Source organism: Ceratosolen solmsi, unplaced genomic scaffold (genome assembly GCF_000503995.2).
Source record: "Ceratosolen solmsi marchali unplaced genomic scaffold, CerSol_1.0 scaffold13, whole genome shotgun sequence".
NCBI classification, from domain to species: Eukaryota; Metazoa; Arthropoda; class Insecta; order Hymenoptera; family Agaonidae; genus Ceratosolen; species Ceratosolen solmsi.
In genome coordinates, this window is record NW_011948418.1 from 8,904,692 (window position 1) to 8,919,490 (window position 14,799).

At 26.1% G+C, this 14,799-nt stretch overlaps 2 protein-coding genes across 6 annotated transcripts; one reads left to right on the forward strand and one right to left on the reverse strand.

Moving 5' to 3' along the window:
• Nucleotides 1–1,497: 1,497 nt before the first annotated feature.
• LOC105360265 (ras-related protein Rab-30) lies at nt 1,498–5,756 on the forward strand. 3 transcript variants are annotated; one of them, XM_011497122.1, is made up of 5 exons: nt 1,498–1,964; nt 2,439–2,522; nt 2,708–3,043; nt 3,320–3,416; nt 5,602–5,756. In XM_011497122.1, the coding sequence occupies exons 1-5, from the start codon at nt 1,821–1,823 to the stop codon at nt 5,613–5,615; spliced, it is 675 nt and encodes a 224-aa protein (XP_011495424.1). In that variant the 5' UTR covers nt 1,498–1,820; the 3' UTR covers nt 5,616–5,756. The 3 variants fall into 3 exon arrangements, with proteins under 3 accessions (XP_011495424.1, XP_011495425.1, XP_011495422.1); XM_011497123.1 differs by having other exon boundaries at nt 3,320–3,392; XM_011497120.1 differs by lacking the exon at nt 5,602–5,756 and having other exon boundaries at nt 3,320–3,634.
• Nucleotides 5,757–8,356: 2,600 nt separating this feature from the next.
• Nucleotides 8,357–14,264, reverse strand: LOC105360266 (dehydrogenase/reductase SDR family member on chromosome X). 3 transcript variants are annotated; one of them, XM_011497125.1, is made up of 8 exons: nt 13,934–14,264; nt 13,769–13,833; nt 11,456–11,691; nt 10,383–10,490; nt 10,104–10,277; nt 9,481–9,688; nt 8,870–9,068; nt 8,357–8,571 (listed from the first exon to the last, which is right to left on the reverse strand). In XM_011497125.1, exons 3-8 carry the CDS (start codon nt 11,625–11,627, stop codon nt 8,404–8,406), a joined length of 1,029 nt encoding a protein of 342 aa, XP_011495427.1. In that variant the 5' UTR covers nt 11,628–11,691; nt 13,769–13,833; nt 13,934–14,264; the 3' UTR covers nt 8,357–8,403. The 3 variants fall into 3 exon arrangements, with proteins under 3 accessions (XP_011495427.1, XP_011495426.1, XP_011495428.1); XM_011497124.1 differs by having other exon boundaries at nt 11,456–11,737; XM_011497126.1 differs by lacking the exons at nt 13,769–13,833; nt 13,934–14,264 and adding an exon at nt 11,789–12,034.
• Nucleotides 14,265–14,799: the final 535 nt, after the last annotated feature.

Below are 14,799 nucleotides of genomic sequence, written 5' to 3' on the forward strand. Positions count from 1 at the left end.
AGTCAAATAATTTTGATAAATTATGCATGTTCCATTAAAAATTTAGAAAAATCACACTTTCAATATCATTTTCACAGCTGATTGTAAAAGCAGGAATTAATTCAATTACATAAAGATACATTTAAGCTAATGAGTAATTTTAATTCAGTAAATGAGTCATAAGACGAATTTGTAATGCATAAGCGGTAAAGTCACTTGTACTTCAAATGTACTTTTAACTTGAAATGTTGATGTAATTAACTTTAACCGGTGCTAATGACTTCAAAGTATTTTTGTCCCAATGATATGAAGTATTCAATCATCACATAAAAATTATTATCTTATAAAACACTATATTGCACATATGTCATAAAAATTCATATCAATACAAAGTACTTAAATTAAAAATTTACACGAATATAAAGACTGTGTATTAAACATAAATATTATTATACTTTATAATAATGTTTTCAAATACTTTTATTTTTATTTAAAAAAATTTACACAATACAGAAACATTGTTTTATCTTTCTACAAAATTTATAATTATCGGTAAACGCACAGGCAAAAATGTGTTTTGCTTTTAATAAGCGAATTGACACATGGAAAATAATACCACAGAAATTCGAGTTTGATAGTATATAGGCATGCCTGGACGTATTAGTGTGCGTGCAACTGCGCGTGTGTGCGGCACGTCTGTATATATTTCATTTAAATGCGAGCCAAATACGTCTCTAAGGGAGCTCTAAAATGGTTAATCATTAAATAAATAAGTAGAATTTGTATTTAAATAATTAATGCGTGAATAGATTAATGACTGTATAAAATAATGATATAAAAAATAATTAATAATAGATGTAAAATTCAACTTCAAAGGTGGAAAATTATTAGTAACCTGTATTTCTCCATAATAAATAAATGTCAATAATGAAATAACAATATAATTAAAAAGAATTTATTATAAAAATACATACTCGCCCATATATATATATATATATATATATATATATATATATATATATATATATATATATATATATATATATATATTGTAAGAAGTTTAGTTCAAATGAAATAACGTCTTATTCATAAAGCTTGGACTAATATTATCTTTATTGATGTATTGAATGTCATTCGATAGAGCTTAATCGTTAGATTAATTATTATTTCGAATAAATTGAAAGATTACATTTTTATACGTAATAAGGTGTATTATGAAATCTGTGAATATTTATATATTTATATATATATATATATATATATGTATGTGTGTGTGCGTGTGTGTGCGTGTGTGTGCGTGTGTGTTTGTTTGTGATATGTAATTAATAATTGTTAGGATTATTATTATTATTGTTGTTGTATTTGATAGAATTTGGCCATTTGTCGACATTACATTTCTATATAATGTATATTCAAAATTTGCCGCTTAAGCTCATGGGCGTAAAATAAGAAAGATCAAATTTTATTGAAAACTGACCTTTCAAGCAGACGGTTTTTCTTTTTTCCACTCGCGTCAAAATGTTAGTGTGTTTGTATTATGATTTCATAGACGTCGTTCGTACGACATTGAAAAATTATGACAACCATAGTGCGAGTTTACGCGACTTTTTCAGGTAAACTTTTTGCACGTATGTAGGAATAAGAATCTTCCTTTGAGGACGAGATTTAAGTAATTTTGGAAAAATGCAGATAACTGTAGTTACAAGAAACGGGAAAAATTTTAATCGAGTGCAAGCGAAACTAGAAGGAGTGCGTCATCACATATTTTAGTTAATACAACGTCAAAGTGGTGAAAGTTACGCGCCTTCATAATTTAATAATAGTTGCGACGTAGTTTTTCCATGAAAGGATTGAGAACTTCCATTATACAAGAGAAAAAGAGAACCGAATTTGTAATCATGGAAGATTACAAGTTTCTTTTTAAAGTTGTGCTTGTCGGTAACGCCGGCGTTGGTAAAACTTGCCTCGTTCGACGATTTACACAGGTAATGATTATCTCTTCTGTCTTACAATTTTTTCCAAGCTGACTTTTTTATCGTTATTATTTATTCGTAAATTTATACCGTTGCTTTAATGGAGGAAAGAAATCGCAAGTTGCGTATGTGTTTAACGCTTCGTGACTATTGTTGAATTATTCACTTGGATATTTCGAACTGTAATTTGCATCCATAAATGGAAAACCTAAGTTCATAATTTAAATTTTACCTTAATAGATAATTTACTTTAGATTTAAATTAATTATTTCGTTTGAGAAGAGTTTTGGCTTTTTATTTCACTTAATTTAAGATTTTATTTAAATTCTGTCTAAGCGTATACAAAAGATGCATAAAATTATACAGATATATTAAAATTTTTCGTCCAATTCTTATTTTATTAATTTTATTAATTAATTTTATTAATAATTACATATAATTCATATATTACATTTTCAATATTAATTGTCACACATTATTTTTCAGGGACTTTTTCCACCTGGTCAAGGTGCAACAATTGGCGTTGATTTTATGATAAAAACGGTAGAAGTTGAAAACGAAATAGTTAAGGTAATTTATTCTTTATCCAAATACATTCGTATAATTCTTGTGCAAAATAAGAGAAACAAATCATTTATATTACTAGTAAATTCAATGGAAAATTTTTTCCATAATATATCCTCCATATAAATACCATATCCAATAAATCAATAAATTATAATTCATCACACCGTTTCTGATAATTCTGTTTCTAGTTACAAATTTGGGATACTGCAGGTCAAGAAAGATTTCGTTCCATTACTCAGAGCTACTATAGATCGGCTCATGCATTAATACTTGTTTATGATATTTCGTGTCAACCAACTTTTGACTGCTTACCAGATTGGCTTCGAGAAATTGAAGAATACGCTAGCAATAAAGTATTAAGGATATTAGTAGGAAATAAAATTGATAGAGAAGACAGAGAAATTCCAACACACGTAGGAGAAGATTTTGCACAACGACATGGAATGTACTTTTTAGAAACTTCAGCTAAAGAAGCTGAAAATGTAGAGAGATTATTTATGGAAATTGCAGCGGAACTCATGGAGGTTAGTACAGAAGTTATATTTTATAATATAATATATTTACTGCTCGAAAACATACTATTTATTAAATGTATTCTTTCTAAAAATATTAAACCTAGTACCAAGTAAATTTTTCTGAAAATATCAATGATCAACAATGATTAGCCTTGAATCGATATATAATTTTTTATTGTTCTATTTAAATTATCTTTATCCACATTGTACATTAAAAAAGAAAAAAAGCAGTCAAAAATGTTCGTAAGAAAATTAACGAATATTCATGTTATTATTTATTTACAGCAAGCACGATGTAAAGAATTGCCAAGATATGAACAAAACACAACTTCTTTAAATGGCAAAACAACATCAATAGGTGATGCTGGTATTTGCGGTTGTAGTAGGTTATCTTAAATTAGCAATTCTTCCAATTTTTATCAAAATTATATAAATAAGAAAAAATAATGAATTAAAGTATTCGTTAATCAAAAGCGTCAATGAGTGTCATTGGATAAGGAAAAGAAAATCCATGAATCATTCAATTTGTGATTTTTAAGTGCATTGCAATTATTATTTGAGTTGCTATTTGTGTAAAATATTTTGCTACTTAAAATTATCGTGCATACAATCAATAGAAACAATATTGTGAGAATTAAAAGGTTTTCATATATTTTTTTAAAATATAGATTTATTTTTCAATTTAAATATTGAGAAAACAATTACTTTTTCTACAATTTTTATAATTACGCAAAGCAGTTTCTTAATTTGTTAATATTAAAATGTACTTTATTGATACTCAGTATGTAGTTAATTATATGCAATGTTAATAATTCTTTATGATTGAATTTTTAGAAAATTCTTAATCGTTGTGGAAGCGACGAATCGTTTCTCTCAGTATTATATTAACGATTTCACATTGTAGTTAGTGAATTCTATAATTCTAATTTATTCAAATAGTCAATTAGACGTTTCTCATCGTTTAAGACAAACTGCGACTTTAGGAAGAGTTCTAGTCTTTGCGAAGATATAATAGTGGCTTATGCGATAGTACTTGGCGTTGGCTTTTAAAACTAATCGTTTATTTAAACTTACTATTCATAAAAGAATCAATAAATATAAACAAAGAATCACATTTAAAGTATAATAATAGTTAGTAATGCTTTTTCATAAGAATCGTGCAATGATGAATAAATAATTTAAGTCCTTATATATTAATGGAAGTCTATCTGGGTCCAAAAATATTTATCTATTGGCCTATGGTAATGATTCATTATTGATAAACATCATTGGGATTTTTATATATGATTTAGTAAGAAAATTATTATTATTATTGATTGTTTTCCATATTTCTTTCACTAATGGAATTCTTAGTTATTCTGGTATTACGTTAAATTGTATGGTATTATATATCGTCAGAAACGAATGGATATTTCATTAAAATAAAAAACAAAATTAACTCATCTGTAATAATGGTAACGAGACTGATTCATTAATACTAGAATATTCCATTTTTACGAGCAATAAATGTTAACTTTTCTTTTGTTGTTTTTATTCTTTTTATTTTCATATTTAATCGACATGATATTTACAATGCTTACGCAATTTTCGAAAAAAAAACAAAAACAAACAAACAAACAAACTAAAATAATAAGAATAAATACATTTGCTGATATACTTTGAATTGAAAGTTTCTTTACGATAATAATTATACTGGAATTAATCGATACATTTTAACAACCAAATGAACCGTATGAACGGTTTCAAAATATTTTTTTCCGTTTCATTTAAATATTGACGGATTATTATTACTAATATTTTAAAGTCGTTTTAATTAAAAATTATAAATTATAATGTGTTCATTATTACATATTATATAGGAGGAAAAACAACTAATATCTGCAAAATAAATTATATCTTAAGTAACTGATATTTTTAATAATTAATTATCGGAGAACCATAAAATTAATTAGAAATAAGAATGAAAATAAATGTATGTATTTTATTTAGGAATCCCATACTTTCATCGATATTATTGTATATTACGTTTAAGAATTAAATTTTTTGTTTTCTTTTCTTAAGATTTTCTAAAAATCTTGTGAGATTAAAAAGTATTTATGAGAAGTTTCGTTTTGATGAAAATTTGTAGATATAAGCCTCGAAGGTGATTTGATATATATATATATATATATATATATATATATATATATAGTTTCTTTTTATCTTTTAAAGAATATATCAAAGTAATTGTATGTTCGAGAATATTCATTTTTCAAGCTGACAGTCTTCTCTTCTCTTAATACTCTTTTATATAATTCAATATATACTCTTTTCTTTAATAGACGAATATATATATAAAGTTTAAAATAATATTTAACTTAACATAAATAAATTTTTGGGACCTGAGATGTTGAATATAGACAAGAGATGATGTATTTTCTACAAACTTAAGAACGGAGATTAAATCAGAAAATTGAAACATCTCAATAAGAATATTCTTTGTTAAAATTATTGATTCAATAATTAAGATTTAAGTTGAGTTTTTATTCAGTTTAAAAAACTAGTTGAACTAATTAAATATATTTTAGATACCTGTTTATAAAAAAGGAGATTGCAAAGGACGTAATGAAAAAAGACAACCACAACATTTATTACTAAGGGTTTTATTTGAATTCCCAGTGTTCACAATAGTAGTTATATTGGAATTTGTTACGTATTATATTTTAATTTTCATTATAACGAAAATTTTACTGCATACATTTTATACAAATTATTTAAGTCAGTTGTGTAAAATGTATAATCATTTTTTATATAGTAATTTTAGTTAATGTATTATGTTACAAAAATAATGCAGTTTAAAATTATTGATATTATATTGGAAATAACTTATTTTTAAATATCACAAAATTTTATTTAATATTTAAATATTCATGAAGTGTATTATTATGTACAAATAGAAACGTTGTTTAGTTTTAAGTGTTTTAATTAGGTACAATTAAATATCCGATACAAATTAATCATCATTAAAAAGAGAATTATTACCCTTTTATAAAACAAGAAAAAGTAATAGAAATATTTCATGTAAAAACATTAATAAATTAAACATATCAACTCCCAGAAAAGTCTCAATTTTTTACTTGTAATTCGTAGCTTCAGCAAACCATATGTTATAATGCTCATTGTAAAAATGTACTTCACTTTGTAAATTTTATGTTACGATAAAGCGCTTTTCATATTATTAATTTGACACTCTGATATTACAATTAAATCAATAATTAAAACAAATCCATTTGTCGCATTAAGGAATTTATTGTAATGTGGAAGAATTTGATAAAGCTAAAGTTAGAAGTTTCAAATAAAAATCTTACGAAACAAAACAAATAGTAATTATTATTGTAATTATTGTAGAATTTACCTTTAATATATATATATATATATATATATATATATATATAATATCAAATTGTATAGATAATAATAAAAATATAGAAAATGTTTTAAATCGCTGCTGTACTGTATTGTAAAATATTATTTAAGTGTTCCATTTATCTTAAAATTAATATATTGATATTATAAATTATGATAAATTATTTTAAATAATCGAAGGCAGCGACTCTTATATAATTTCAATTTTTACTCTTTTACATAGAATAAAATTTAATTAAAATGTTTATTCGTATAGAAAAGAAGAAAAAAAAAGATGCTTACTTTCAAGTCTTTTAGAATTAAGAAAATGTTTATTTTTACTAATTATATTTGTCGTCTTACAATTATATGTGTTTTATTATAAAAAAAAATATGTATAAAATAAATATAAATGATGGTTGAGCATAATTATGTATCGCAACAAACGTATTTCTAAATTACATTTCAATGTTTACACTGGAAGTAAAAAATTGCTGCTTATAAGAAATGAGAAAACTATTGAGTGACCTAGAAAAATTTCACTCAAAATATATCTTTAAAATATTTACAAATATTTATTATACTAATCCTAAGATGTCGATTGTAGCTCTTTTATCATTGTCAGGCTTTCGCCCGGATTTTATATTATTTTAAACCTGAATTTAAATCATGAGCAGATCAAGATTCTTTGATCTAAATTCTTAAAACATAACGCGATATAGTAGAAATTAAATGACGAACAGTAGAATTAAATGTAATATTAAACTTAACGTATTAAAGTAAAATATTTTATAATATATATCAGCCAGTTTACATTACCTTAGCGAGAATATAGTAATCGTATAATTATAATAACAAAGAATTTAATATGAAAAGACAACGTGAAAATTAACACTGAGCCATTGTTAATTCAAGTTATTAACAATGTCTGCCCATATTTATGATGCGGATGACAAGCCTAAGATAAGTGGCTTATTATTCGCTAAACTTCTAGATGATTCTATAAACTACTGATAAGAAAATGGAAGAAAGAGGGAAACAAGTATTAGTTCAATCATTATCTGTAACCTTGAAATAGAAAGGCCCGTAGCTCAAAAAAAAAAAAAAAGAAAAAAAAGAATGTTTGTCCCAATCAAAGCGAAAGAGATTTAGAAGTCGATTGAAGAGTAAGAGAGAGAGAGAGAGAGAGAGTAAGTGAACTCGCTACGCCAACTATCCTTGTCTCACATTTTCCGACGTACTTCCATAGGCAATTTTACGGTTTCGAATGAAAACATTATTTCATTAAAAAGTTTCAGTTTCAGTAATATATTTTAAATGACAACGATAAATAAAATAATTTCTATTGAATAAAAATTAGAAATGATTCATTTGCATTCGAGTCAAGTGCTCTTGGAATAAAAATCATATTAAGAAAATTTTTAAATTAATATATTATATATGATGCAAATACATTTATTATACATAATAAATATAATTAAAAATTGAAAATAATTTTCAAAACTTTAAAGTCATGATATTTAAAAAAAATTGTAATTATGCACGGTGGAGTTTGATTATTTATTGAACTTTTACAATTTTATATTATAAAATATACTAAAAATATAAAAAGCTTTTTTTTACATGAAAGAAATGTTATAATTTTCGGATATTTATAATATGATAAGCTTAAATATTTAAATGGATAAATTGTGTTTTATTTGTCATAATTGAAATTATATAACTTTGTAAGGTAATCTTTATTTATTTTATTTTAAACTTATATTTCCACTTCTATGTATATATTTAAATGTTGTATAAATAAACTATAATGATAACAATAGCATTAATCTACATTCAACTATGTAAATATTGATAAGAATCTCATAAATCAATACATTTTTATAAAGATAAATTTACTAAAACTACTCGTCATTTGTATATGTCTCTATGTAAAAATAATCGAAATAATTATATTGCAATTATAATTATTATAGTATAATTGATTATATTTGTTTAAGTGAAAATTGAACAAGTCGATCTTGAAGCTCTTTATTGTGAACGAGTGACATTACCGAAGATTCAAGACAATTACTAATATATATTCCAGATTTTTGCTCTATTTGCGGACTGACTGCTGCAAACACAATCGACGTAGCACCTTCTTCTGGTTTCTAAAAATCAAATCATCACTTTTTGTTTGTATATTTCTTATACGTTTATCGAATCAATTAATATAATAAAATTACAGTAAAATTAAACAATATGCTTTACGTTACTGATTTAATTTTCAACAGTATATTTTAAACTATTTGCATTATTCAATTTCTAAATTTGATTTGTACTTAAATTATCTATAATTTCTCATATATAAGTTATATAATTTATCTGATGAATGGAGAAATACATTTCTCATATAATTCTTAGAAAATGTCAAATTTATCTGTTTAAAGATATTAAATATTATTTTACCTTAAAAATCAGGTTCCTAATAAATTTTAAATATTTATGATAACTCGTTTCAAAAAGCTCGGTATTGACAATTCCAGGATGAACGGCATTTACGCTTATATATAATTTATTTGTTTCAAAGAACCTTGACAGAAATTTTGTGAATAATAATAGAGCTAATTTACTTTGTGCATAAGCCTCACCCGTGACAAAATTTTCCCTAAAATAAAAATAAATTTTGTATTTTTTGTTACATACATATATATATATATATATATATATATATATATATATATATATATAATTATTAATACTATTATCCTTAATATTCTTATTATATAATATTATATTGCTAATTGTATTTTGTAAGAAAAAACAAAAATTTTACTTTAATTTTGAAAAACAATATTTCATCTATAAAGAAAAAGTTGTTTTAATTCAGCGATGTGAGTTGAAATTTAAAATCTTTCCATATCTATCAGATATATTTATAAAAATGATTATAAATTTTAAATAAAATACATTTCAAAAATCCATTAATAAAACATAGCGCATCACGCGAGTGATAACAATTTTTTTTTTTTTTTTTTTTTTTTTTTTTTTTTTAATAAAATTAAATATAGTCTTCATACTTGAGGTTAATGTCGTCGAAATTAATGTTTCCTATTAAATGTGCACATGACGAGACATTAATTATTCGTGAGTAATATTCGGAAGTCCCAGCATTTTTCAATAATGGAATTAATGATATTGTAAGTAAAAAATGCGATAAATAATTCACACCATATTGCTCCTCGAAACCGTCTATGGTTTCTTTGTAAGGAGTAAACATTACTCCAGCTAAAATTAAAAAATAAACATTAAATAATTGGATTTATATGTATTAATGTGCACGTACGTTAATGCACATTACAGCATTTATCCGTATATTATAGTACATATTTGTTAAACATTAGAAATATGAGAGAATCGTGACGTAATTATACGAATGTGTCATGATTTTGTCATGATTTTCAAAATAATTATCACCATCATTTGAGCATATTATTTTGCTCCTATTATGACGATATTAATAATATTAATATAAAGCGATAAAATATTACATATAAGTAGATGAAAATAGTTATAGAATAATGGTTTTGTACATGAAAATGTTAAAAACAATATGCCCTGTATAATTGAAACTATCGGAACGTTTCATTTCTCATATCTTTCACAAAATGTACTTTTTAAGATACAGTTTTTAAGTCAATACCATTGTTTATCAAAATATCAAGCTTATCGTATTTATTATAAAATTCTTTAACGAATCTTCTAACGGAGTCCAAACTTGAATTATCAAGTTCCATAACAATCGTCTTTCCAGTTTCAATGTTGGATTCTCTTATATGTTTGACGCTATTTTCGCCTGCTGACGTACTTCGACAAGCTGAAAAAAGCGGCTCTCTTTAACTTAATTCGTTCGGTTTTGTTAAATTTTATTAATTTTGATATATCAAATATGGGCATGATTTATCAAAAAATAATTCCATACCAATTATAACTGTCATATCGCATTTTAAAAGCATTCGAACCACTTCTGTACCCATGCCCCGAGAGCCACCAGTAACGATCGCTATTTTTCCTGTCAATTGCGGCAGCTCTAAACACAATATTTCATTGTTTGTATTACATTATCACATTATCGTTAATCACACATTTAGAAAACACAAATTATCGGTAAATATATTATTTTTAAAAACGATTTTATTCACGCTAAAACATACCATAAAATATATAAAATATTTTATCATTTTCTTGATACGATTATCAACCATTAAATAATTCAATTAAAAATATCTTACGTTGAATATAATAATCGATTTCATTTAAACTACAGGTTACTATAAGTTAATGTTGAAACATGAAATATAATATTATTGTTATTATGTTTCCTCGAGAAGATTGAATTTATATTTTGTGTGTGTGTGTGTGTGTGTGTGTGTGTGTGTGTGTGTTTTAGAGGACAAAAAGTTTCGAATTTTCTCATTAACTATATTCATTATTAGATCAAAATTTATACGAAAAGAAATGCTGATTAGAAAGTATTGTGAAACGTAATGAGAATGCGTATGCAATGAATATCTTGTAATTTCGTAATACTCTTTTCACATTTCTATTAGTATATATATATATATATATATATATATATATATATGCATACTACAGAAATATTTTTGAATCTGATTAGTCATGGCTATTTCTGATAACGAACAATACACGATTTATATTAAACTATATTCCTTGAAAAGCTATAGCATCGTTAAAGTTTTAATTACATTTGTCAATGTGTCAATGCAATAAGCTAACGTGTATAAATATTTTATTTTTTTTTCAAATACATACTCAAATTATAAAATTAGCCGAGCCATGATAAAAGACGACGAAAATAATCGATTCTCTCGTAATCGGAAAAGTTGTACGCAATAGACAATAATACTCGGCTGAAGAGGATGACAATGCCCTCAATGAAGCGAAATAAAGAAAGAAAGAAGAAGAAGAAGAAAAGAAAAACGAGTCAAGCAATGGTAAATAGAAGGAGGCGGTGCATCTTCTGTCTGTTCTTACCCGTGCGATTGGAGCTGGCCTGTAGATGGTCGAGGACGATACCCTTGACCCCTATCATATTGTATTGGAGCTCATAGTAGATCCTCTTGACGAGGCAAGCCAGGCTCATCTTCTTGACGAGAGCGAGACCAAGAAGGGCGGCAAGGGTCGAGCCCACAATGAACAGTAACATATCCGCGTGCACCAGGTTCCTTCTCCCCGATAGTCGTCAGTTGTCGTGCTGTTCCGCTGCTACTCTGTGACATTTGAAAGTCGGCGCGCGACTGAATGGTTGGAGCGTCGCTGACGAGGCAATCGAAAAATCAAATTTATGCTTTTGTGTTTTTGCCCTACCTTCTTTTTGTTTTCCTCGTATTCCATTCGACTTTCTTCAGCTTTTGTTTTGAAATAATTCAGGATGCAAAATACGCGAGATCTTTTCTTATTTTTCATTATACTTTTCCGATTAAATGGGCCTTGTTCGTGAAAGCCTCTGTTTGGAACTCATCACTGTCCTTTCGATATTATTGAATGTGCCATTTCGCACAGGACAATACAACTAAATAACGATTTTCTACTTGTTATTCGATTATTTCCCGCAGGATTTGCTTTTTTTATTTTTTTTTTTCATGTTTTGTTGTACTTTTGCTATTAAATGATTAAAATCGAGATATAATTGATAAAGTGTTAATAGGCTCTAATGAGACGACAAACAATACATTCCAATGTACAATACATTCCGATGTACAACACAAATGTATATTATATTTATTTGTAAATTTTCGTATGATGATATTTTATATATTTGAAGTTTATATAGTTGAAATTCAAGCACAAATATTTTAATTAGAAACATTTATAGTTGTTCTTAATTTACAATATATCCTTTCTTCTTTGAACAAACAAACATGAAATATTAGAGAGAGAAAATGACAATCAAAATATTTAACTGATTATTTATTTTTAATCAAACATTAAAAAAAAAAATACCCTGTAAGCGATGTTTTCTTTTTTTTTTTTTTTATGAACTATGCATTTCACTTTATTCCTTGTTTTTTTTTTGTTTTTTTTTGCCATAGATATAATTATAATTTCTTTATCGATAATAATACACTTAACATTGTTATAAATATAAATGGTCATTGCAACATTACATCTATAGTAATTCAATACAACATAAATAAATAAATCCCTTTATTGTTATTTATATATTGAAGGGGAAATAATTGTTAATTTATTTATGGAATTTTTTAATAATTTTTGTGCACCTAATTCTCCTAAGATTTTACGAAAGCTTTGTATTATTTTTTGTAATTCTACCCAAGGAACTGTTTATTTATCTGGCAAAAAGTATAAATATAAGGATTTACAAGTAACAGTAAGAGGACAATATTTATACGCATGCGTGATTTTCATAGGTTTCCAAATGTATTAATTACGTGCAATTGAATAAAGATCGTACCTCTCGCACTTTTTAACGCAATATTTTAACGAATAAAAGCAAAGTAGTTGCGTTATTTGTCGAATTCTTTATACGCAATCATAGATAATACATAGGTATCGGTTAAATTAATCAATGGCGTATCTTCTAATACGTTACATCGTAAATGAGCTCAGAATTAGGTCCGAGAGGCATATTATATTGAAGATACGGAGATATGTTCACTAGGTGTACAAGAGAGTTAACGGGAATTGCAGTTGGACTTCGATTGTCGACTTTCTCTTTGAAAACACCATTATAATACAACATTGAACGTATAGTTGTGAAAATTATATCGTAAGAGTTAATTTTTTAAGTTTTTAACCGGCTTTGAAAGTGTAATTTATCAAACGAAGGACTAAATAATTGAGGTATTTGTAAAATGCTTAAGATACGTCAAAACCAAAGTCTTTAAATACAATGTCTACGACTAACATTTACACTCGATAAAAAAAAAAAAAAAAAAAAAAAAAAAAAAAAAAAAGAAAAAAAAATATGAGAGAAAAAAGAATTAGTGTATTCAAGGTTTCGTTATTCCGTCAACGATAGCAATATTATTACGTAATTTATACATGTCGAGCATAACGTTATGTTGCTCATACGAATCTCATGAATTATCGTATGCTAATTCATATTTATCGCACAATATTTTGTGCTTCGATCAATGGCATATTATACAGACTCGACTGCTCATAATAATAATAATCATAATTAATAATAATTAATAATAATAATTAATAATAATATCCGATAATAATAATAATAATAATGGTAATAATGATAATAATGGTAATAATGATAATGATAAAATAAAAAATAAGAGTAGAATGAAGGAAATACAGTGAAAGACTTACGCATTATTCTTCCCGCCCGTATCCTCGACTTTTCAAACCACAAGACAGTCGTACAGAACCACCACCTGTAAAGCAAAGCCCGAAATAAATTTCATTATCGTTATCTCGTCTATTGTAAAGACAGTCGGACAGTCGGACAGTCGGACAGTCGGTAAATACTTGAACAATTTAGGCAACTCGGGCCTGCTGTACCAGCAATGTCAGATGCGCGTATCAAGCAGTCGTCTAGCATTGTGTCGATTTGATATCTCGAATGTGGAAGAAGTAGATATAGCGTGAATGTGAAGAAGGGCTCGCTCGCTGCGTCTTTATTGCAATTTCGATTGTCGAAACTTGATGCGCCGCTGTAAAAAGGTTTCATGAGAACTTAAAAGTCCAGAAAGACACCTGGTGCTTGCCGCGGACAACGTGTGCACGCCTATATAAGTCTTTCAAGAGAAGGACAACGTACGATTAATTGATATAAAGGGAAGAGCAGCAGCTTCTATTTTAAAAAACTACAGTGAGTGTTGGCATTTTTCTCTCTTCCTTTATCATTCTCGCTCTCCTCGCTTCTTCTTTCATTTATTCATCTTAAATAGAGCATATTAACAGGAGTTTTGTTGTTTGTTGTTACTTTAATTTTGTCGACTTTGGCCAAGTTAATGATAAACATTAATATTTAAAGCTCTCTGCTCGATAATCATCGTTGGCAGTTGTTTTATTAAATAACAATTACATGGTTATATGAGAGAACTTGCCGTTTTATTTTTTTCTTCTTCTTTTTCTTTTTTTTTCTCTCTCTTTTTTTTTTTTTTTTTTTTTTTTTTTTTTTTTTTTTTTTGTTATTTTCAAGTTATTACAAATTCAATGCAATAACATAAGGCATATAGGTTATAAGGTTATATTAGAATTTTTAAGCGATTCTCACAGGTAGTTTCGTATTTATTTTATATAGTATAATTTTAAGCATATACGAAGGACTTTCCATTTTTAGAAAGTTATGCATAATTCATAAGTTCTATGCAAAGTAAAATTTGTAAGACTTATTT

Bases quoted from the DNA above. Each gene is read 5' to 3' on its own strand.
- LOC105360265 (XM_011497122.1), top strand. From the start codon at position 1,821: ATGAAAGGATTGAGAACTTCCATTATACAAGAGAAAAAGAGAACCGAA. The intron at 2,523-2,707 runs GTAATTTATTCT...TTCTGTTTCTAG, and splicing joins TTGAAAACGAAATAGTTAAG to TTACAAATTTGGGATACTGC. The intron at 3,044-3,319 runs GTTAGTACAGAA...ATTTATTTACAG, and splicing joins TTGCAGCGGAACTCATGGAG to CAAGCACGATGTAAAGAATT.
- LOC105360266 (XM_011497125.1), bottom strand. From the start codon at position 11,627: ATGTTACTGTTCATTGTGGGCTCGACCCTTGCCGCCCTTCTTGGTCTC. The intron at 9,689-10,103 runs GTATTGACTTAA...TTTTAATTTTAG, and splicing joins TGATATTTTGATAAACAATG to CTGGAGTAATGTTTACTCCT. The intron at 8,572-8,869 runs GTAAAATAATAT...TTTGATTTTTAG, and splicing joins TTAGGAACCTGATTTTTAAG to AAACCAGAAGAAGGTGCTAC.